At 51.2% G+C, this 19104-nt stretch overlaps 1 protein-coding gene across 1 annotated transcript in view; it reads left to right on the top strand.

Moving 5' to 3' along the window:
• The first annotated feature begins 14294 nt into the window (after nt 1-14294).
• Nucleotides 14295-19104, top strand: part of CACNA1B (calcium voltage-gated channel subunit alpha1 B) — a 199011-nt gene continuing 194201 nt past the window's right edge. The window contains 2 exon segments of the mRNA XM_030461487.1: nt 14295-14554; nt 16742-16847. Of these exon segments, the coding sequence (XP_030317347.1) occupies nt 14295-14554; nt 16742-16847 (366 nt within the window).

Genomic DNA, 19104 nt, shown 5'->3' with positions numbered 1-19104 from the left:
TCTGGGTGGGTGGTGGGGCTGCCATCAGATTGGGGCCTTCACAGGAAAATCAGGCAAGGAAAAACATTCAAGGATGGGGAAAAAACTGCTTTGGGGTCAGCAGGTGAGGTGTGGGGGGATCAGATCCCTCTGCAGGGCATCCTGGAGCTTTTCCCCGTGGAAACCCTCGGTGGTTGTAGAGCTGGGGAGGTTTTGCTGGGTCAGGACCCTCAGGGCACAGGGAGGAGGTGAGGGAGGCACCCAAAAGGCAGCACCCAGCACCCTGCAGCTGAACCAGCCTCAGGAAGCCATCAAATTACCCTAAAATGCTGCAGCTGATCCCAGTCCTCCTCTTGATGGGCTCTGAGCTCCCTCACTGAGAAGATGCCAGGCAGAGATGGGGATCCCACAGCAGCAGGAGCTGAGAGTTACAAAACCTCTGTAAGTGTACAAATTCACCCCACATCTCATCCCTGAGCCTCTGCCAGAGCTGGAACCATTGTCAGTTTATCTTGCTGATAGCAAGGTATAGGATATTGCTGATAGGATATTCCCCCAGTGGCCAAGGGGGCTCCTTATCACCTTTTTAATTTCCTCCCTGGCACTGGGTGTTGGAGTCATTACAGAGGAGGTGGCTGGGGGGGGTCATGGTGGGATGGGGTCTTGCTGGAGATCTGTGCTGGGACTGTGTTTTTCTGGAGGTCTGTGGTGGGATGATGTTTTGTTGGAAGTTCATGAACCCTGGAAGGTGGATGGATGGCAGAACCATGTCCAGAGGAACCAAAATCCCCCTCCCGGTGCTGAGGAGCTGCTCCTGGGCAGGATGGAGCTCAGCAGGATGCTCCCCAGCTCCCTGTGCCCAGCCTGGCTTCTCCAAGAAGCAAACTGCAACAAGCAAATGCCCCCGTGCCTGGAAAATTGGTATTTATAATGAAGAAATGCTCCTTCCAGCCCCTCTGGGATGGGTGGGGGAATAGGAGGAAGGAAACTCAGGCACTGACAGAGTCCCAACCACGTTACCCCTGGGCAGCACCTGCTCAGCACCAGCAGAAATGGCCAAAACCCTCGGGATTTGGTCATCTGCTCTTTGCCATCCTTTTTCTTGGAGGCCTGAGGGGTTTGCAGGAGGAAGGGCCCTGTCCTTGCCCCCCAGAGGTTGATGCCCCAGGGCTGTTGTTAACACTGGGATTAAATCCATCATTACAGCAGATTTCCTTAGCTGACCTGGGAGGAGCTGAGCGTGGGCTCAGGGAGCCAGGACCTTGTTTAAATCCTTGGAGCTCTGCTCCCTGACAAGAGCTAACATTAGGGAAAGAGGTGGCTATTTTAAGAGGGATCCGTTTGCCAACTTCCTTGGCTGCAGAAGTCTCCAGCTTCCCTGCAGGAATAGGAAGTGTTGGATCCATCCTGCTCCCCCACACCCTGGGGTGGGTTTGCAAAAGGCAGAAACCCCCCAGGCAGAGCTGAGCTGATCTGTAAGGAGGGGGCTGAGGAGCAGGGCAGGGATGGGGAGCTCTGGGGACACCAAATGATTTTCCCTCTCCTCAAAGGAAGGGTGGGGGTCACCAGCTGCCCTGTTATCTCCTCACAGGCAGATCAGTTCCCCTCCCACCCAGCTGCTGCCTCTCCAGGGATGCTTTAAATTATCAGTGCTGGGGGGGGGCTGTATGAGCTCTGGGGGTTTGGTGGATAAATAAGCAGGAGCAGAAGGACAGAGGATTTCATTCTCTTAGTAACATGGAAAATACAAAGGTTTTTGGACAAGAAGCCCTTTTTGCTGGGAAGTTGCTCACTTATTGCTCATCCCTCGGGAGCACAAGGTGGAGCCCAGCATGTTGGGGTGTAAAGCATCTGGTGACTGAGAACATCCCCTGTCCTCTGAGGAGCCTCTGGCAGTGCCTTCAGAGTGAGGGTCATTTAAATGGTGGTGGATTTGTCTGTCACTTGTAACCAGCTTAAAAAAAAAATTAAAAATCAGCAATCCTTGTTTGCAAAGCAGAGAAGCATGGAGGAAATCATTGAGGATTTTCTTCCTTCTTTCAGAAAATGTAGGTGCAGTGAAATAGCAGTGAGGGTAAATAATAAAAGCCTTCTGTGTGGCTCCCTCACACTAGATAAGGAATAAATGACTCCTGAGGCAGGGCTGGGGTGGGCAGAAAATATTTCACCTGAGCAACAGCAATTAGTGCACTTGGCTTTGTCTTTGTTGTGCTCTGTAAGTACAACCCTGAACAGCAAACAGGCAGATAAGCTTTGCCCAGACATAATAAGATGAATATCCTTTCCTCCTGCCTCTGCTGGGAAGTGAATTTCCCTCCAGTTGTGCAGCTGCTGGAGGAAAATAGCTGGAATAAATTGCTGGGGAATTTGTGAAGAGCAACCATGGGCTGCAATGTTAGCAAAATGTCTGTGCTAAGGAGGAAAAGAGGAGAGGGGAGAATATTCTCATTTTTGTTATGGATGTCCCTCTGACAGGGACAAGCTGGAAGAAGTTCAGGAACTTTTATGGCACGAGAGCATTTTGTTTTGCTGAGGATTTTCTGTGTTCTCCCCCTGCTTTCCTGCCCATCCTGCCAAGCTCCCAGGGGCCCGGGGAGTGGTTGGAGTTTGGCAGCAGGTGGGATGCTGGAGGCCTTGGGATGGGTGACCCAGGGGAGGGATCTGTGATGCTCTGCACCAGCACCCGATGTGTTGGTGGGAAGGTGCCACACTGCAGGAATTAACTGGGAGGAAAAATGGGTTCAGGCCACTGTGCTGATGCACTTCATGCCTAAGCTACCCCTGCATTTCACTTGGTACCAATCCCTGTGTTGAATCCTTGCCCAGCTCTGAGCCAGGGACATTCCCTGCTCTGCCTGGGGTGGCTGAGCAATCCTTGCCTCTTCACCCCCTCTGTCCTTGCCCCCCCCATGGATGTGTTAAGGAGTTTGCATGCTTTAAGTTGTGGTTTGGATCCTCCTACCCATCTCTCCATGCATTGCATCTTCTCAGGAGTGGGAAGATCTCTTTGCCTCAGTTTCCCATCAGGAAAATGGGCATAAAACTTCCCAGGGGATTGTGAGGTCCTTTCTCCCCCTGACTTGTCTCTGGGTGTTTGCAAACCTCCCCCAAAGCCACGGACAAGCACTGAGGGTGCTGCTGGGCTGGGTGCTGGGAGAGGAGACCCTCCTGGTCCTGTGTGAACATTCACAGAAAGCTGGGGCTCTGGGGTCTCTCTTGGGAAGGGATGGGGGGAGATAGTCTGCTGTAATGCTGGTTTATAGGAGGACCAAGCTTGGCCCCATTTTTTAAGGCAGATATATATTTTCAGATGGTTTCTCTGTGCCCAGTTTCAGCTTTTTACCATGATGTTTCAGCTCTGGTTTTTGGAACATCCCTTGCCAGGCTCTCTGCTGTTGCCTGAAGATGCTGTTTGCTGCCTGGGCATTTGCCCTGGGTGTGGAAACCCTGTGGGTAAACCCCCCCCTGGCCTTGGGTGGTGCTTTGCTTCCCAGGTCTGCTGGCTGAGGGAAAAAAATGATCTTTTCCCAGTTATTTGCCACATCTCCCTAATGCTTCATAGATGGCGTGGAATAAAAAAGTCAGATGAGGGCTGTGGGGGTTGGTTAAATGCAAATCTCCCTGGAAGATGCAGCTGCCCAGGGATGCTCTGGGTCTGTGCTCCTCTGTCCTTGCTGCTCTGTGGACAGAGTGAAGGAAACTCATCTGCTGCTGCTTTTGGGCAGAAGATGGGGTGAGAAAAGGGGTGGCTGAGAGCTGCTGCTCCCCCGGCCCCAGGGAGGGAATGAGCCAGAGCTGAGATGTTTCATTTCTCTGGAACAAGAGTTTTGCTGCGTATTGGATTCTGTTAAAGGAATTCAATTTAGAAAACATTATGCCAGGGAGAGGGGGAGAAAGACAAAACAATATGGATAAATAATTTCAATTAACCGTGTCCAGGCCTTTCTTGCTGATTTGGTTGCAGTAAGTGCTGCTTGGTAAAAGCTCTACAGAGCTGGGATGCTCTTGCAGCAACAGTGAGTGCTCTGTGCTGGTGACTTCTTCTCTGTGCTGCTGAACCTGGGGACATGCTGGCTCACTCCTCCTGAGCCTTATTTATTGAAGCAAAACAGAAAGAAAAATCTGGACTCTGAAATAGAGCCCAGATAGCCCTTGCACAGTCAGCCCTTGCTGCCACTTCACTTGGCACGTGTCACCAGTTTTGAGCTAATTCTGAAATCAGAGTAAACATCCCAGCCCTGCCTGGAGCTGGGCAAATTATCTCACTCAATTCTGCTCTGGAAAAACAACCCAGATCCAAATGTGGAGCTTTACCAGAAGTCTTTGGCACTCAACCATGCTTTTGAAAGCTAGCAGGTATTCAGGCTTGAGGACGTGAAATTCACTGTGCAGATTATTGATCATTTTTTGTTGTCCTTTTAAGCAGTTGCCCTTGGTATGAAGAGCCCAAGGCTGCTCTGCTTACCCAGCTGCTCTCCAGGCCACTTCCCAGATTTGGATGGCAGACGTTGTTCCTCATGGCTCTGAGTGTCAGAAATTCCTGGGATTTCAGCTCAAAACCCAAGGGAGCCCAAACACCAGAAGTTTGGGTAGGGCAGTGAAGTCCTGACCAACCTGTCTGGGTTTTCTCCTCACCACAGCTCTGCCAGCTCTGATTTCTGCAGGGAGCATCTGCCCTCAGCTTCCCAGCCACCTCTCACTCCTCCAGTCCCTTCTTTGACATCCTAAAAAGAAAAAAATTACACTGAAGAGTTGAACATTGTTTTGTTGGGGTTTTTTTTCCATGCCTGCCCCATTCACTTGCCTAACCAAGTCTTCTCCCTTGGTTATTTTCATTTCTTGTGCAGAGCTTGAGTTTTGCTGATGAATTATTTGGGTCAAGGGACTGCCTGGTTGTGTAAGGTCAGGAGCTGCTTGGAGGACACAGTCTGAGCTCTCAGCTCTTGCAGTGCTTGTCTCTCCCAGCACAGTGGGAAATGCTGATTTCCTGCTTGCTCACCTCGTCTTTCTCCACTTTTTTCTTATTTTTCTACTTTTTCTCCATTTTCATTCTCTGACTCAACATTTGTCTCACTCCTCTCACTGCTGAGGCTTTCTCCCTTTTGTGTTGGGGGGACACACAAAACAAGTTTTGGTTTTTCCCCTTAGCAGGAAAAGCAGCTCCCAGATCCAGGGGACTCAGACCTCACCTTGGGCTGCCGGGGCTCTGCGGGGGCTCAGTGTCTGAGGACAAACTGGGGCTCTTTTACAAACAAACCAAACCAAACCAACAACCAAACCAAACCAACCAAACAAAAAAACAAACAAAGAAACCCCAAGCCCCCTCCCAGCCCCCCAGCCTCAATATCAAGCCTTGGCATATGGCATTAGCTCTGGGTTTTTGCTTTCCTGACCCCCCAGCTCCCACCCCCTGCTCCAGGCTGGGTGAGGGGGTACCCAGATGATTGATTTCTTTCTGGGCTGTGCAGAATGGGGTTTTCTTTTTTTCCTTCTCTTTCAACAGTAGCAGAGCTCTTGATGTTGGTTCACGAATCTTCACCCTGCTGGAGAGATGCAGGCCTGGGAGCCATCAAGGAGGCTCTTTTATGAGCACTTTAAAGAAAAAAAAAATAGATAAATACAGTGGTGCCTGAAGAGTAGCTAGGACTAATGAAGCTGTTTTATCTTTGCCACGTGCATGTACACAAGTGGGGGTGAGGGGAATCCTATGGAGTGCAGAGAACACGTGTAGGGCAAAGCAGTTAATAGGATGAAAATGAAATCAATACCCAGGACTTAATTAAGGAGCTGGGTTTGTTCACATCCCAGGAGAAAGGCCCCCAGATCAGAGATGCCAAACACTTGCTGGATTGCAGGCTGGGTCCTGCAGCCCTCTGACACCCTGGCAGCCTTAGTAAATCTTTATTATCAACTGTGTCTTCAGTAGATAACAAGAGAAGGCGAGGAGGGGAGAAGCAAGGATGCAGCCTGATGGGATCAGCTTTGGGAGCTGCTGCTCAGCACAAAAATTTGGGCTTAGTCTGTGTGAGCTCCAAACTCCTGTAGGTGGTTTGGGTTTGGTTTTTGGTTTTTTTGGTTTTTTATTTTTTTGCTTTGGCAGAGAGGAGATTACCTTCTGAGCCAGGGAAGGTGGTTCAGTGGGACCTTGCTGAGCTGTTCTGTAGCTTCAAGCCCCATGGGGATGGAAGGTGGCAACAGAGCTGGGAGCTGAGCTGGCCACCCAGCTCACCAGCACCCCAGCACATTTCTAACATTTCCATTCCACCCGTGTGATGATCCCTCTAATTTCCATGTTCTAGGAGATGCTGTCGAGCAGATCCTAAATGCCCCATTCCCTGGCAGAGGATCACTTCCCTCCCCTGAATGCTCAGGAGCCATAATTACTGTCTTTAGCTTGTAGAGATGCCAGTATTTAAAAATGTTGGCTGTACATTTGAATTTCACCACGGAGTAACTGGAAGAGCATCGTTTGGCAGGAGGGGAGGGAGGGGGGGATGAGGCCATTGCTTTGCTGCACTTGTGCAACAAAACTGACCCTGGGGAGAGGAGCAGTCCTGGCTGCAGCTGAAGGTCCTGGATTAGTTAACTGAGAAAGGATTTAGGAGGTGCATTTGATCTGGTGATCACACGAGCTGCTTGGGTGTTAAAGGAAAGATGAAAGGCTGGAGATGAAAGGCAGGAGCCTTGGCCATGCCCCCCCCCAGCCCTCCCTCAGCTTTGAGGTTTGCTTCCCCCATGAAAGGTCCAAGTCCTGCAGCAGGTTGAGATGGGGTGATTTCCAAGGAGAGAGAGACTGTGGGGTCTGCCTTTTTTTTTTTTTTTTTTTTTTTTTTTTACTTAGATCATGAGAGATTTGATGTTTTTAAGACCATAGGCAATGCTGCTGAGCCCAGAACACCAAGCAATGGCACAGGGGTTGTTTTCTCATTGGGAAGAAGACAACCATGGGCTTAAATATATATATATATTTTTTTGCATGCATGTGACCTCCCTTTGGATTCCCACAGATTTTCATCATGACAGTTTATTTGTCTCACAAGAAACTCCCACTGGAAGGGATTCAACCAGCAGCACTGGAGGGGTTGCTGTTACCTCTGGGTTCTGTGTTGGGTGATGGGATGGCACCTTCTGACCCTAACCCACCCTGCAGATAGCAAATATGGTCCCTGTGCAGGCTGGATGGGGCCCATCACCCTGCCCTTGGTGTCACTGTCAGCTCTGGGGGCTGCAGCTCCATCCATGGCCCAGGTGTCCTCAGGGGCTCTGGGGATGAGAAGCACTTTGCAGGGAGGGCAGTGCTGACTTCATCAGGACTTGGGTGCCTCTTGCTGAGGTGCTTACGTGTATCCCACTGGGCTAGAAACACTTTCTGAAACTTTGCCTTGAAGTAATTGTTAAAAATGGAAATGCTTTAGAGATGTTGAGGGTGTGCTTGTGTTCCAGAAGCTGGCAAGAGGTTTAGTGCTCATGAAGAGCTGCCAGATACCTTCCAGGCCCCTTTGCTGACCACTGAACTCCACTTGCTGCCAAAACTCAGATAAAAAATGGGCCTCCTGGTCTTAAATCTACTTTGCTTTATTTTATTGATTATTTTTAACCCCTCTTCTTGCCAGTTCTTGATGTGAAATTCTCAGCTGCTGCTTCTTCCTCTAATTTCACACTTTCTTGCTTTGCTGCAGCACTGCCCATGTCCCAGCTTGTCTTCCTTCAGCCAGTTTCTCTTCTTCATGGGGCAGCCCAGGAAGTTTGGGCAGAGGCAGCTGAACCCAGCCAGGGTCTGGAATACAAACTCCTGAACCATCTGATGTTCTTTGTCATAAGTGTTTGGTTGTGGCATGTGCTCTGTTGGCTGATTAAAATAATTTTCTTGGTAATAGAAGCTCTGAGTAGCTCCTCTAATGTGAGGAGGAATAATTAAGTCCTCTCAGTAATGCAAATAAATAATGTTTGGAGAGTCCTGAGTGCATAAATCCTCAGATGTGCTCCTGAGCTGCCACCTCCCTGTGTCCTGATGCTGAGGGATCCTGGCAGGGTTTTATCATGTTTTATCCAGAGCACTTGCCAGTCCCTGGTGCCACCTGGAATGTCACTGCCTGAAGGGTCCGGTGACTCTGGTGTCCCCACTGCCTGTTGTGGAGCTGTGGTTGTTTTGTGGAAGCCTCTGGAACAGGAGTCATGAATCCTGGGGTTTTTGACTCCCTCTTTTCTCCAAATCTGTCATGGAGAGAAAAGCCACCACCCCTCCATTGGTGCTAAGGGGAAGAACTTCTGACATGAGGTAGCAAAGCTTTTCTTCCTCCCCAAGTAGTTGTTTCCTCCAGTATTTAAATAAAAAAAAAAAAAAAAAAAGGGGGGGGGAGGAAATAACTATGTTATAACTATGTTGGATGTCCAAGGTGATTCTGGAGGTACACAAAACTTCTTATCAGCTGTTTGATCCTCAGTCACCAACAAAGTGACCCTTCCCACATGGCAGCTGGAGCCATGCTTCCTTTTGACTTTATTTAAAACACTGCTCTGACAGAGCCCAGAGCCATGCTGTACATGTATATGTGCACAGCTGTAGTTATGTATAGTTGTCTCTAGCCAAGTAAACAGCAACGTTTGATTTATTCTACTGCTGTTAGAGCTGTGGGAACACAGGGATGAGGGGAGAGGGAAGTGCCTAAAAGAGGATCCTACAAGGCATCTGGGGGATCAGCTCAACTTCCCCAACCCAACAGGATACAGCTCTTGGGTTCTGAGCTCTCTGTCAGGTTTATTCTTCAGCTGTAACTTGCCTGCTCGAGGATGGACTCCTGGGTCAGAGGAGGTGATGGTGCCCGGTGATGAGAGCCTCAGGAGCTCCATTCCTGGGGGTGTCACTGGGAGGGAAGTGTCTGCTCCTTGGTGTTTGCTGCCTGGGATGTGGCTTGGCATTGCCTTGGTTTCAGGGATGAGCAGAGCTGGGTGTTCAGAGGTGTAGAAAAATCTGATGGAAAAGCAAAACCTTGAGGTGCCCCAGAATTCCAGGAGCATCTGGACAAGGGGTTTGGAGGTTTGGGTGGAGATGTTCACCTCTGCAGCATCACCAAAGCTGTTCCTGGGTAAGTGGCTGCACCCACTAGCATTTCTGTCTTGAAAGATTCTTAGAAATTTTGCACAGGGTTTCCCAGTTACCTGCATCAGGTTCCAGTGCTGGAACCCAGCACATGGGGGAGAATCTTCCCCTCATCCCTCTGGGTGTCTGGATGGACCCACGGTGGGGCAGAAATCTCTGCTCTCCTCCTTCGGGGGGAACCTCTCCTGTGCAGAGCAGGGAGGGATGGGGGCTGCTGAGTGCGGGCAGAGCGGTGGTGACAGATGGGGGGGTGGTGGGGACCCTGCCCCTGGCACCCACAGCCCTGTCTGGGATGCGGTGGGGGTGAGAGGAATTTCAGTTCTGACTGTGCTGGAACAGAGGGCGCTGGAGCCCCAGAAAAGTCCCGAGGCTGCGGCGAGAAGTTCCCGCAATCCCTCCCCGAGGCTCCCGCATCCCCTGGGTCTGGGATCCCCGCATCCCCTCCCCCGGGTTCCCGCATCCCCTCCCCCGGGTTCCCGCATCCCTCGGCCCTCGGATCCCCGCATCCTCCGGGCTCCCGCTGCTTCCCACGGGCGGGGATTCCCATGTGGGATGAGGATGCCGGACCCTTGCTGGGGTTCCTGTCCCTTGGCCACCAGCTGAGGGTCTCCTGAGTGGCTTTGCTGGCTCCTGACCTGAATGTTCTCCCAGCAGTGGGAGAGGGAACAGCCCCTTGCAGTGAGGCACTCCGAGATTAACCCCTCCTTCTCCTCAGTCTCTCTTCACCACCGTGCAAACCAAGAGGGAGATGTGATAGTGATTGCTGTATGGTGTCTGCAGCCACAAGAGATTAATTAAACAGTAAGCCCTAATTACTGAGGCTAAGGCTGACCGACTTATTGTGCCTTGTAAAATAGCTGAATACTTAATTTATGCTCGGCTGTGGACATAACTTTCACCATTAGCTGAATAAACAACGAGCACCCAAGCTAAACGGGTTGGTTGGACTGGAAATGGAGCTGGTGCAGGCACTGGGATGCCCTCTGCCTCGCTCAGGATGCCCAACAGATACAAAAAAACCTCTTTTTTTTTATAAAGGCAAGCTGCTTTCCAGTGCTCCATCCTGCCTCAAACCTGGGGGATTCCCTGTTTGTCAATACTCTTTAGCTTTCAGACTGCTTATCCAAACTGTTGTAATTTGCATTTCTCTGCAGGTTGGGGAAAAAAATGGGGAAGATATTGAAAGGCCTAAAAGAGAACAAACCCCCAACTCCCAGTGCAAGGCAGTGGAAGTAGGGCATCCAGCTCCTGGCTCTGCCTTTCAGTATCTTCCTTAATAACAACAATAGATTCTGAGAAGTGAAAGTTAATCTGCAGCTCCAGAGCTTTGCATTGTGTTCCTCCCTTTCTCTGTGCATTAACCTCTCAGATCTTAGCAGGCTGTGGAGCTTCCATTCCTTTTTTAAAAAATTCCTATTATTCTGGCTTGCTGCATGGGTCCTGCTCTGATCCTAATAGCTCATCCACCCATTAGCTGTTGCTCATTTAGCACTTCATCAGACCTTTAATCTGCCTCAGATTTATTTTTTGGCTGGATTGGAGGTCATGTGAAGGTCTGAAACTTTGTTGATCTGAGCACTCGACAAAGAGCATCCCAAAACCCATGGAGGTGGGAAATGACAAAAGGAAGGGGTAAGCAAAGCATGCCTTGGTGCAGAATGTTTCTAGATGGGGAAAAACAGTGATTTAAGGGCCTCAGGGGTTTTCATCTTAAGGATGAGATCTGAGGATCTTAAAGGTCTTTTCCAACCAAAATGATCTGATGATGTGCCTGGAGCAGAGCAGGTCAGAAATCCAATTTTATGTGGTGCAACAAGAAACCATCCAGAATGTCCTGAGGGTCCCTGGGAGCTGCTTTGCCAGGGAAAATAAGAAGTGCCCCTGGTGCTTGCTGTGATCCGAGTGTCCCAGTGGGGTGAGAGGTTCAGAGCTGCTCTGTGGTCCCATTTTCTCTGCCCTGTCTCAGGTTTTCCTGTCCAGATGGAAGTGCTGCTCCATTAACTCAGTCACCTGCCTAAGGAGGTGAAAGTCCAGGGGAGCTTTGGTTGCCTGGCAGAGCTGAGCAGGGAGGAGGAAAGCTCCTTGCTGGGAGCAGAGCTGGGTGATTTGCTCACCTCTGGCTTTGGGGCTGAGGAGGAGGAGTTGCTCATTACCAAACCCATTTTCTGAATTAGCCATGAAATGCTCTTTGCCCTCCTGCACTGGCAGATGAGAGATGTCTGACCCCTCTCACTGCTCTACGTTTGGAGCTTTCTCTTCACTCCCCTGCTCTTTTCATAATCTTAAAAAGCCCCTCTAAATCCCAACGCTTCCCCTTTCAAAGCCAAATAATCCTTGCAATTGCAATCTCTTCCTCGTGTTTAAGGCTTCCAGTGCTTAAGATCTGTGTGATCTTCTTTATGGTGTGAAAAAAGAACAACAACCCAAACCAAAACAAGCCCTGAGCATGCAGATTGAGCAAAGGGCAAGCTGATGCTGCACTGAGCATCCTCAGGATGTGCTCACAGAACTTTCTTGCTGTCACAAACACCCCCCCCTAACTCCTGTCTGTGGCCTTCACTGTGCTGCCAGGTAGGGGAGTTTGGACCTGGGGGAGGAGAGAGGAGATACAGGGCTCAGAGTCTCACCTGATTCTCAACACCATCTGCTGCAGGAGACAGCACTTTTTTTCCTCTCTCTCTTTTCTTTTTTTTTTTTTTTTTCCCTACTTTTCATCCCCGTCTCCTCCCCCATCTTGTTGTAAGGAAGGATGCAGACATGAGGATTTGTGGAAATCAATGTATTCTGATTTCCATGAGAAGAGCTGGGGGATTATTGAAAATGGCAATTCCCCTTCTCATGGCTACTGATGAAAAGAGCCAGATTTTGTTCAGTGCAAAATGTAAGACTACAGAATATATTAGATTGAGTGACCAGGAGCAGAGAAGTGAAGAATTTTGACAACTAAATAAATCAGCTCAGGGAAACTTGCTTTTCAAATGAAAAGATAAATTCATTATAGAAAAAATTGCAACGAGGATAAAAATGGGAATGTTTTTTAGGGGAAACTTGAAAGAGAAACCAGCATTTCCTAGAGAGAAAGGAGCATTCCCTGTTTAGGCCATCAGCTGTGGGCTCTCTGCACCCTCCTTGTCCCTCCATAGAATAAAGAAACTGCTTCTCTGGAGACCCAGCCGAGTGGTTCAGCTGGGAAGTGCTGGGGGGTGAAGTCTCACAGGAGGAAACACTCCTTTTAATCCCTGCCCAGGGTCTGCTGGAGTCTAGCAGAGAGCCTGAGCCTGAGCAAGCTGGTGGCAGCCAAAGCCTTCAGCTTCCTTTCCCTCAAACCTTCCAGTATTTAATTTAATCTGCAAATTATCCAAATCTGGGGTTCAGGGTGAGTCCTCTCCTATCATTCCCATCACCTCCACTGGAGGGGTTCCTACAGACTGGAGCTTCTCCTTGCTGACCTTGTCCCCAGGGTTTTTCTGGCTGGGTGGCTCTGCCCCTCAGGGCAGCAGGATGTGATCCACCTTCCTTTCCCATTCCTCGAGTTTGTGCTGCTCCTGCCTCACCTCAGCAACCAGTGCTGCCTCCGAGAGGATCTTGTGGCTGGGCTGCACTGTGAGAAAGCCCTTCAGATCCCAAAGGCCTGGGTAAGAAGCTGATTCCTTCCAGAGTCACCCTCTGGCTGTTGCCATCCCTTCCTGATGCCATCTATGGATGTTCCAGCCCTCTCCCTCTCTCCTGAAGCCAGCAGATGTTATTGCTACAGACTTGCCGAGTTGGTGGGTTGATTCTGAACTGAGACAGCTTGGATGACTAAGGCAAAAAACACATTAGCAGCAGAGTCCAGGGTTTCCTTACTGTGGGGGAAGTGAAAATGTCCCCCTGATGACAGCCCTGACTTCTCTGGAGTGTCCCTTGTGAAAGTTAATAGTTGTGTCCCAGATTTAGCCTAAATGTAAATATTCTCACAAACTCCTGCAGTGGCTGCTGGCATGAGGTGCTCCAGGAACAGGGAGGTGTTCGTTTCCCGACTTGTGGTGGATGGGAGCAACAGAGAGTGTTGGAATAAACAGGATTAAAGGATTTCATCCATAAATACAGGATTAAAGGTATCCAGTGCTCCGCAGCCATCATTCAAGCCAAGGAGAAACAAAGTAAGTTGTCCAGAAGGGCGCAGAGCTGCTTCAGACCTGCCCTGCACCAACCCCCTGTGCTGGGGGGGAATTGCATCCCTCTCCCCTTCCCTTCCACCCGCATCTGCCCCTCGGATCTGACCCTCTCACCCCCAACCCTCCTTGCACCCCAATTTCACTCCCACCCTCCCCCCACCTTATTGTCCCCAGCTTTCCGCGGGGCTCCTGATGGCGCAGCTCCTGGGGGGCTTCGGCAGCTGGGGTGCTCAGCGGCCCCTGAGACCCCCGCAGAGGTGGGGGGCTTCACACCCCCGGGGAGCAGCACCTCAGCAGCGCACATCTGGGCAGCGGTGCGCAGGCGCCGCCTCGCCCGTGTCCCCCCCCAACACACACACCTGGGGCTTTGCGCGCCCGCGGAGCCCTGCGCGGAGGGCTGCAGGGGGTGGAGGGGGCTCCATCCCTCCTTTCTCGGAGCCCCGGGGGAGTGGCCGCCGCTCCGCCGTATTTATTGGGGTGGGCGGTGGCCGGGCCGGCTCCATCCTTCCCTCCCCTCCCTCCATCCCTCCCCGCATCCCCGCCCGCCTCCCGGTGCCGGTGACTGGGGCGGGCGGAGCCGCGGTGGCCGATTGGCTCCGGGCATCACATGCGGCGGGGCCGGGCCGGGGCTGGAACCGGAGCCGGAGCCGGGGCCGGGCTGGGCTGGGTTGGGCACGGCGGAGCTCTCCGGCGGCGGGCACGGCAGCAGCACAGCCCCTTCCCAGCCCTGAACCCAGCCGGCCACCCCCCCGCAGCCCCCGCCATGAGCCCGGGCCGGAGGGACGGCACCTGTGCGGGGAGGTGAGCGGAGCCCCGGAGCCTTCCTCCTACCCCCGGGCAGCCCCCGCGGCGGGGAAGAAGTGGGGGTGGAGGAAGGGGAAGCTTTCTCTCTCTCTATATATATATATTTTACAAATATACCGGTATCTTTGGCTGCAATCGATCCCGATCCCGCAACTGAAGCCCCCGGAGGGAGAAGTGCTGCGCGCTGTGATGCGTCTTCCTCTCGCCTCGGCTGCCAGTTTGGATTGTAGCGCCCGGCTCCGTGCACTGAGAGGATGGCTCGGTTCGGGGATGATCTGCCAACCCGCTATGGAGGTGGAGGGCCGGCCGGGGCTGGAAGAGGGAGCAGCCGGCAAGGTGGCCCCCAGGCCGGCCAAAGGATGTATAAGCAGTCGATGGCTCAGAGGGCCAGGACTATGGCTCTCTACAACCCCATCCCTGTCAAACAGAACTGCTTCACAGTCAACAGATCCCTCTTCATCTTCAGTGAAGATAATGTTATACGGAAATATGCCAAGAGAATAACAGAATGGCCATATCCTTTCCAGGAGGGTGTGTGGGCACGGTGGGGAAGGTGGGGAGGGGGAGATTGGGGGATCAGACACTCCTTCAGTCACCCCCTCAGTCAGCCCAGAACGAGTGTCTGGTGGTGGTGTAGCCGTGTGATCCAGGGCGTGTTATGGGTGTGTGTGACATGGAGCCGTGTGCCTGGCATAACGCACAGCCATGGAGCTGGGGATGGGAGGGAATTTCTTCTGTGGGAGCAGCAGAGTGGGCTGTGACTCTGCTGGGGGGTGTGTAAGACATCACGCATTTTGGGGGGTGCTCAGGGCTGAGCCAGACAGTTGCATGGATTTGCATTGCCTACCAATTAAGCCAGTTGCAGAAGGGTTCTGTGAGGCTCGGGCTTAATGGATCCTGCTTCTTGTTTTCATCTCAGAGCCTTTGAACTCTACTTTCTCCCCCTGAATAGATGAGAGAATGTGGGATAAAAATGGTGACACCTTGGTGTTCAAGCTGCATAGATAGTAGGGACATCGATAGCCAAGGTAGCTCGTGAATGCCACTAACGCCATGGTTGCCACCAGATTTTTAGTACATCCCCTCCCAAAGCCATTAGAATCAACATGAATCTTGCCATTTTGACTGGGTGCATAGCCTGCACTAAATATATATATATATATATATAAATAAAAAAAGGAAAGCTGTGTGGCAGAGGGGGGAAGTATATGGAGAGAAAGATCATCTGCTCAGCTGGGAGAGGGGTTGGTGTCTCAGAACCAGTGCCTAGGCCGAGCAAGCTGCAGAGATCCTTCCCAAAGGAGGGCTTTGCTTGTGCTGCTGCACACAGTGGGGCTGTAAGCCATGAGACAGGGGGAGCAGACTCTCTGAGGTCAGCAGGGAGTAGGTACAGTGTGTGTGTGCATGCACATACGTGTGTGTGTGTGTGTGTGTGTGTGTGTGTACAGCAGTGCGTTACACCACCCATCTCCAGGGGCATGGTTGTTTTCTTTTCATTTGGTATCACACACCTATCAATCCTCAGCTCACAGCAGCAAGGCCTCCTCCCAGCCTCCTAGCAACACTTTCCATTGCCACAGCAGCCAGCTTCCCTTCAGGCTTCCCCAGTTCTCACTTCTAGAGGGGCTAAGAGGACAAAATACACCAGCAGAGTGAATGCACTTCCCTTCCCCTTAAACACACGTATTGATTTCTCTGGCTGTATTACAGAAGGAGAGGGTTTGCTGTACCCTCCTCAGCCATTTCTCCTTCCCTGCATTCAAGTGGAGGATAAACAAGCTCCCAAGCTGGGGTGGCAGCCAGCGGCAGAGCATCGCCTCCTGCCAGGCCAGACGCAGTCTGGGCCTCTCCTGCTTCTTCCCCGACTTCTCTGCGGCTTTTCCCGAGGCGTGGGGAGGGGACCCGGAGAGCAGCGGGGCACAGCCGGACCCTCAGGCCGGGGCGGGGCCGGGCGCTTTCCGCGGTGCTGAGCGGAGCTTTCCGCGGTGCTGAGCGGAGCTTTCCGCGGTTCTGAGCGGAGCTTTCCGCGGTGCCGATCCGAGCTCTCCGCGGTGCTGAGCCGAGCTCGCCGCCGCCCCGTCGCGGCTCCACCCTGGGAGCGCAGGGACTCGATGGTTCCGAGCTGGAAGCGATGGCGGGAGCAAGGGGGTGTCTGGTACCGGGGTTCTCTGCTTCCCCCCCAGTACAGCCCGGCAGGGAGCTGAGGATTTTGTTCTCGCCAGGAGTGGGCATTGCAATCCAGCAGGAATTCATGGGTTGGATCTGCATAATGCTCCGAACGGAACTTTTCTTGCCCGCTGCTTATCTGCGCTGTGTGCTCCAGTGAAATGTCAGGGAATTTCTGGAGAACAAGTCAGCAGATGGCATTCAGCTGTATAATATATTTTGGGGCAGTTTAGCTTAGCAATCTCATTTTAAAAGAATTATTATCAAGAATGTTTTGCTCTCTTGCTCCTGAATCCCTTGAGCAGCTCATAATCTGTGTAAGTCACTAACTCTATCAAATCAGAGAGCCAATTTCCAACTTTTCTTCCCAAGGCACCCCAGGAAGAACTGAGGAAGTCAGGAGGACTCAATGTCTTCAAAAAAAGATGAGAGAGATCTTGGAACACTTGGCTAATGTACCTGGTTAGGTAGAAATGGGGTTTGACTGTGGTTCTGCTTGTGTTGTCTGGTGTCTTCTTTAACTTCTTGTCCCCACTCCATTTGAATATATGATTTTAGCTACAATCATAGCCAACTGCATTGTGCTGGCTCTGGAACAACACTTGCCGGATGGAGACAAGACACCCATGTCAGAGAGACTGGTGAGTTCTCTTCATTTATTGACACTGTTTCTGCTCTAACACAAAAGCCACCACCCAACCCGTGTCGTCAGGGCTTGTGTAAACCCACGTGTAAACACAGGGACATTGACCTGGCCATGGGGAAAAATAAGTCCCTGACAACAAGTGTAAGTCCAACCTCCTGATCCCATCTTCCCAAGAATGCTTCATCACTCCAGCCAGCCCTGCCCAACTGCAGAAGTGATGGACCTTACAGTGTGATCAGAAGAGCAACAAACTTGGCTTGTCTAGGAGCCAAGGGAGGAAGGGACTGCCAAATGCTGAGAATTATCTGTGGCAGCAAATTAACTTCTGTGATATTTTCCCAGGAAGTGGTAGAAACTCAGCAACCTTTTAGGTTCATATGTCTTTCAGCTCTCTCATGGTAATGAGCACAATTCCCTTATTTCAAAAGAAAATATAAGAATAGCTTCAAAATCATCCTTCCATTTATCATGACTGTAGGAAAACAGGGTAATATTTGGTTTGGTTTTTCTTCTGCCTTTCATGGTCTGGAACACCTTTCAAGACTAAATGCTTGCTGCATATTCAAAGGATGTATGAATAGGGATACATGTGTTTTACCTGTAGACATTAAATTCTGCAAACAGAAGTCATATCAGGCTTGCTGCCAACAGCTCGAGCCTCTGAATGGTGGTTGCCACAGTTCCCAAGGTTGTTCCAGAGCTGTGGGCAACTCTCACAGTCTCATTCTTCAGAAATGGGGAAAAGTGTGGAAGTGACAGAACCAGACAGAGCTCCAGGGTCAGTGGATACTGATTGGAAATGGAGCTGTTGAGCCTGCCTGCCACCTCCACTGGGTTCCCTTGGCCTCTTCCTGTTGGAATTATTTTTGCTCAAGAAGAGAGGAGATTAAAAAAAATCAAAGCCATGTGTTTCTGTTGATCTTTCTGCTGGGAAACACATTTTGTGTGTTTTGGGATTGGCCAGCAAGGTGAGATGGGGGGGTGAACAAAGCCCTTGGGATAGACCCAGGGGATTGTGTGAGCTGGGGAAATGTCTTTGTTAATTATGGACCCATGGGGTAGTGAGGGGGAAAAGTTTTGTGGATGTTCTGGCTTGGTAAGCTTTTGGTGACAGGTTTTTTTTTGGTGACTGGTTATTCTGACAGTCTCAGCCTTTGCAGGACATGAAATCCATTTTCTGGCACACTCTGGGTGAAGACCCCAGTGGATCTGTAGGATGCTCCTTGCCAGGCCACTGTGGGGCTTGGGGGGGTTGGCTCCCCGGGGTGTTTTTGATGTGAGGGCAGAATGTAACTATCCTTAGGCATTCAGCATGACAGCTCCTGCATTTTACTAATGGATTTAATTCATGCAGACATACAGGAACTGTTCACATTAACCTTGGCATGCACAAAGTCTCACACACCCAAACACATCAAGGTTGTCACATCCAAAGGCCAAGGAAAGACACTAGGACATGGACTAGGAATAGTAATGACTTTCCAGACTCCGGCGTTGTTTCTGATCTGAAACATATTGATTAAATGTGTGTTTGGCCCAGTCTCAAGCTTTGCTGTGTCCACAGCAAACAACCTGCTGGCACAGCTCTGGCTGCTGCCCAAATTCTCCACCCTCCTTCCAAGCACACCCACTGATGCTCATCATCACCCACTTGCCCACTCCTGAACCCGGGCAGCAGCACAGCCTCTGCTCCAGAGGGCCTGCAGGGTGTCCTGGCAGCAGCACTGAGCCAGGAGCAGGATTTCTGAGCCAGGAGCAGGATTTCTGAGCCAGGAGCAGGGTCATTTCAGCACTGCACAGGCTGGGTCATCCATGGCCTTACCATGGGCATAAATTTTACTTTTCCTCCCATTGTTACTGCCCTGATTTTTCAGTGAAATCAATGTAAATCTAGGCAGGCTTTAGGTAGGACCTGCTTTCTATCCCCCCTCATTTTCCCAGCTACTCACTGCCAACCCTACAGGTGATGATTTTATTTTGTATTAAACACCCAAGCCCACCCGTGAGCCTTCCTGCTTCCCTCAAACCTGGCAAGAACTCCTTTGACCCACATCCTAGGAGCTCTGGTTAGTCCCAGCTTTGGGAAGAACACGTTCTAGCCAACCATGAAGCCTGGTTCCTGGTTCTTGAAGCCTGGGAGCTGCAAATGCAGAGTACCTGACCCAGATTGGGCCAGGGGGTGGGAGGAGAGTGGATATAAAGCTCCTGGGAGGGATGGAGTAAGGAGGAGTGGTGTATGGGGGAAGAAGGTA

Source organism: Calypte anna, chromosome 17 (assembly GCF_003957555.1).
Source record: "Calypte anna isolate BGI_N300 chromosome 17, bCalAnn1_v1.p, whole genome shotgun sequence".
Classification (NCBI taxonomy): Eukaryota; Metazoa; Chordata; class Aves; order Apodiformes; family Trochilidae; genus Calypte; species Calypte anna.
This window is presented reverse-complemented; position numbering and strand designations above follow the sequence as displayed.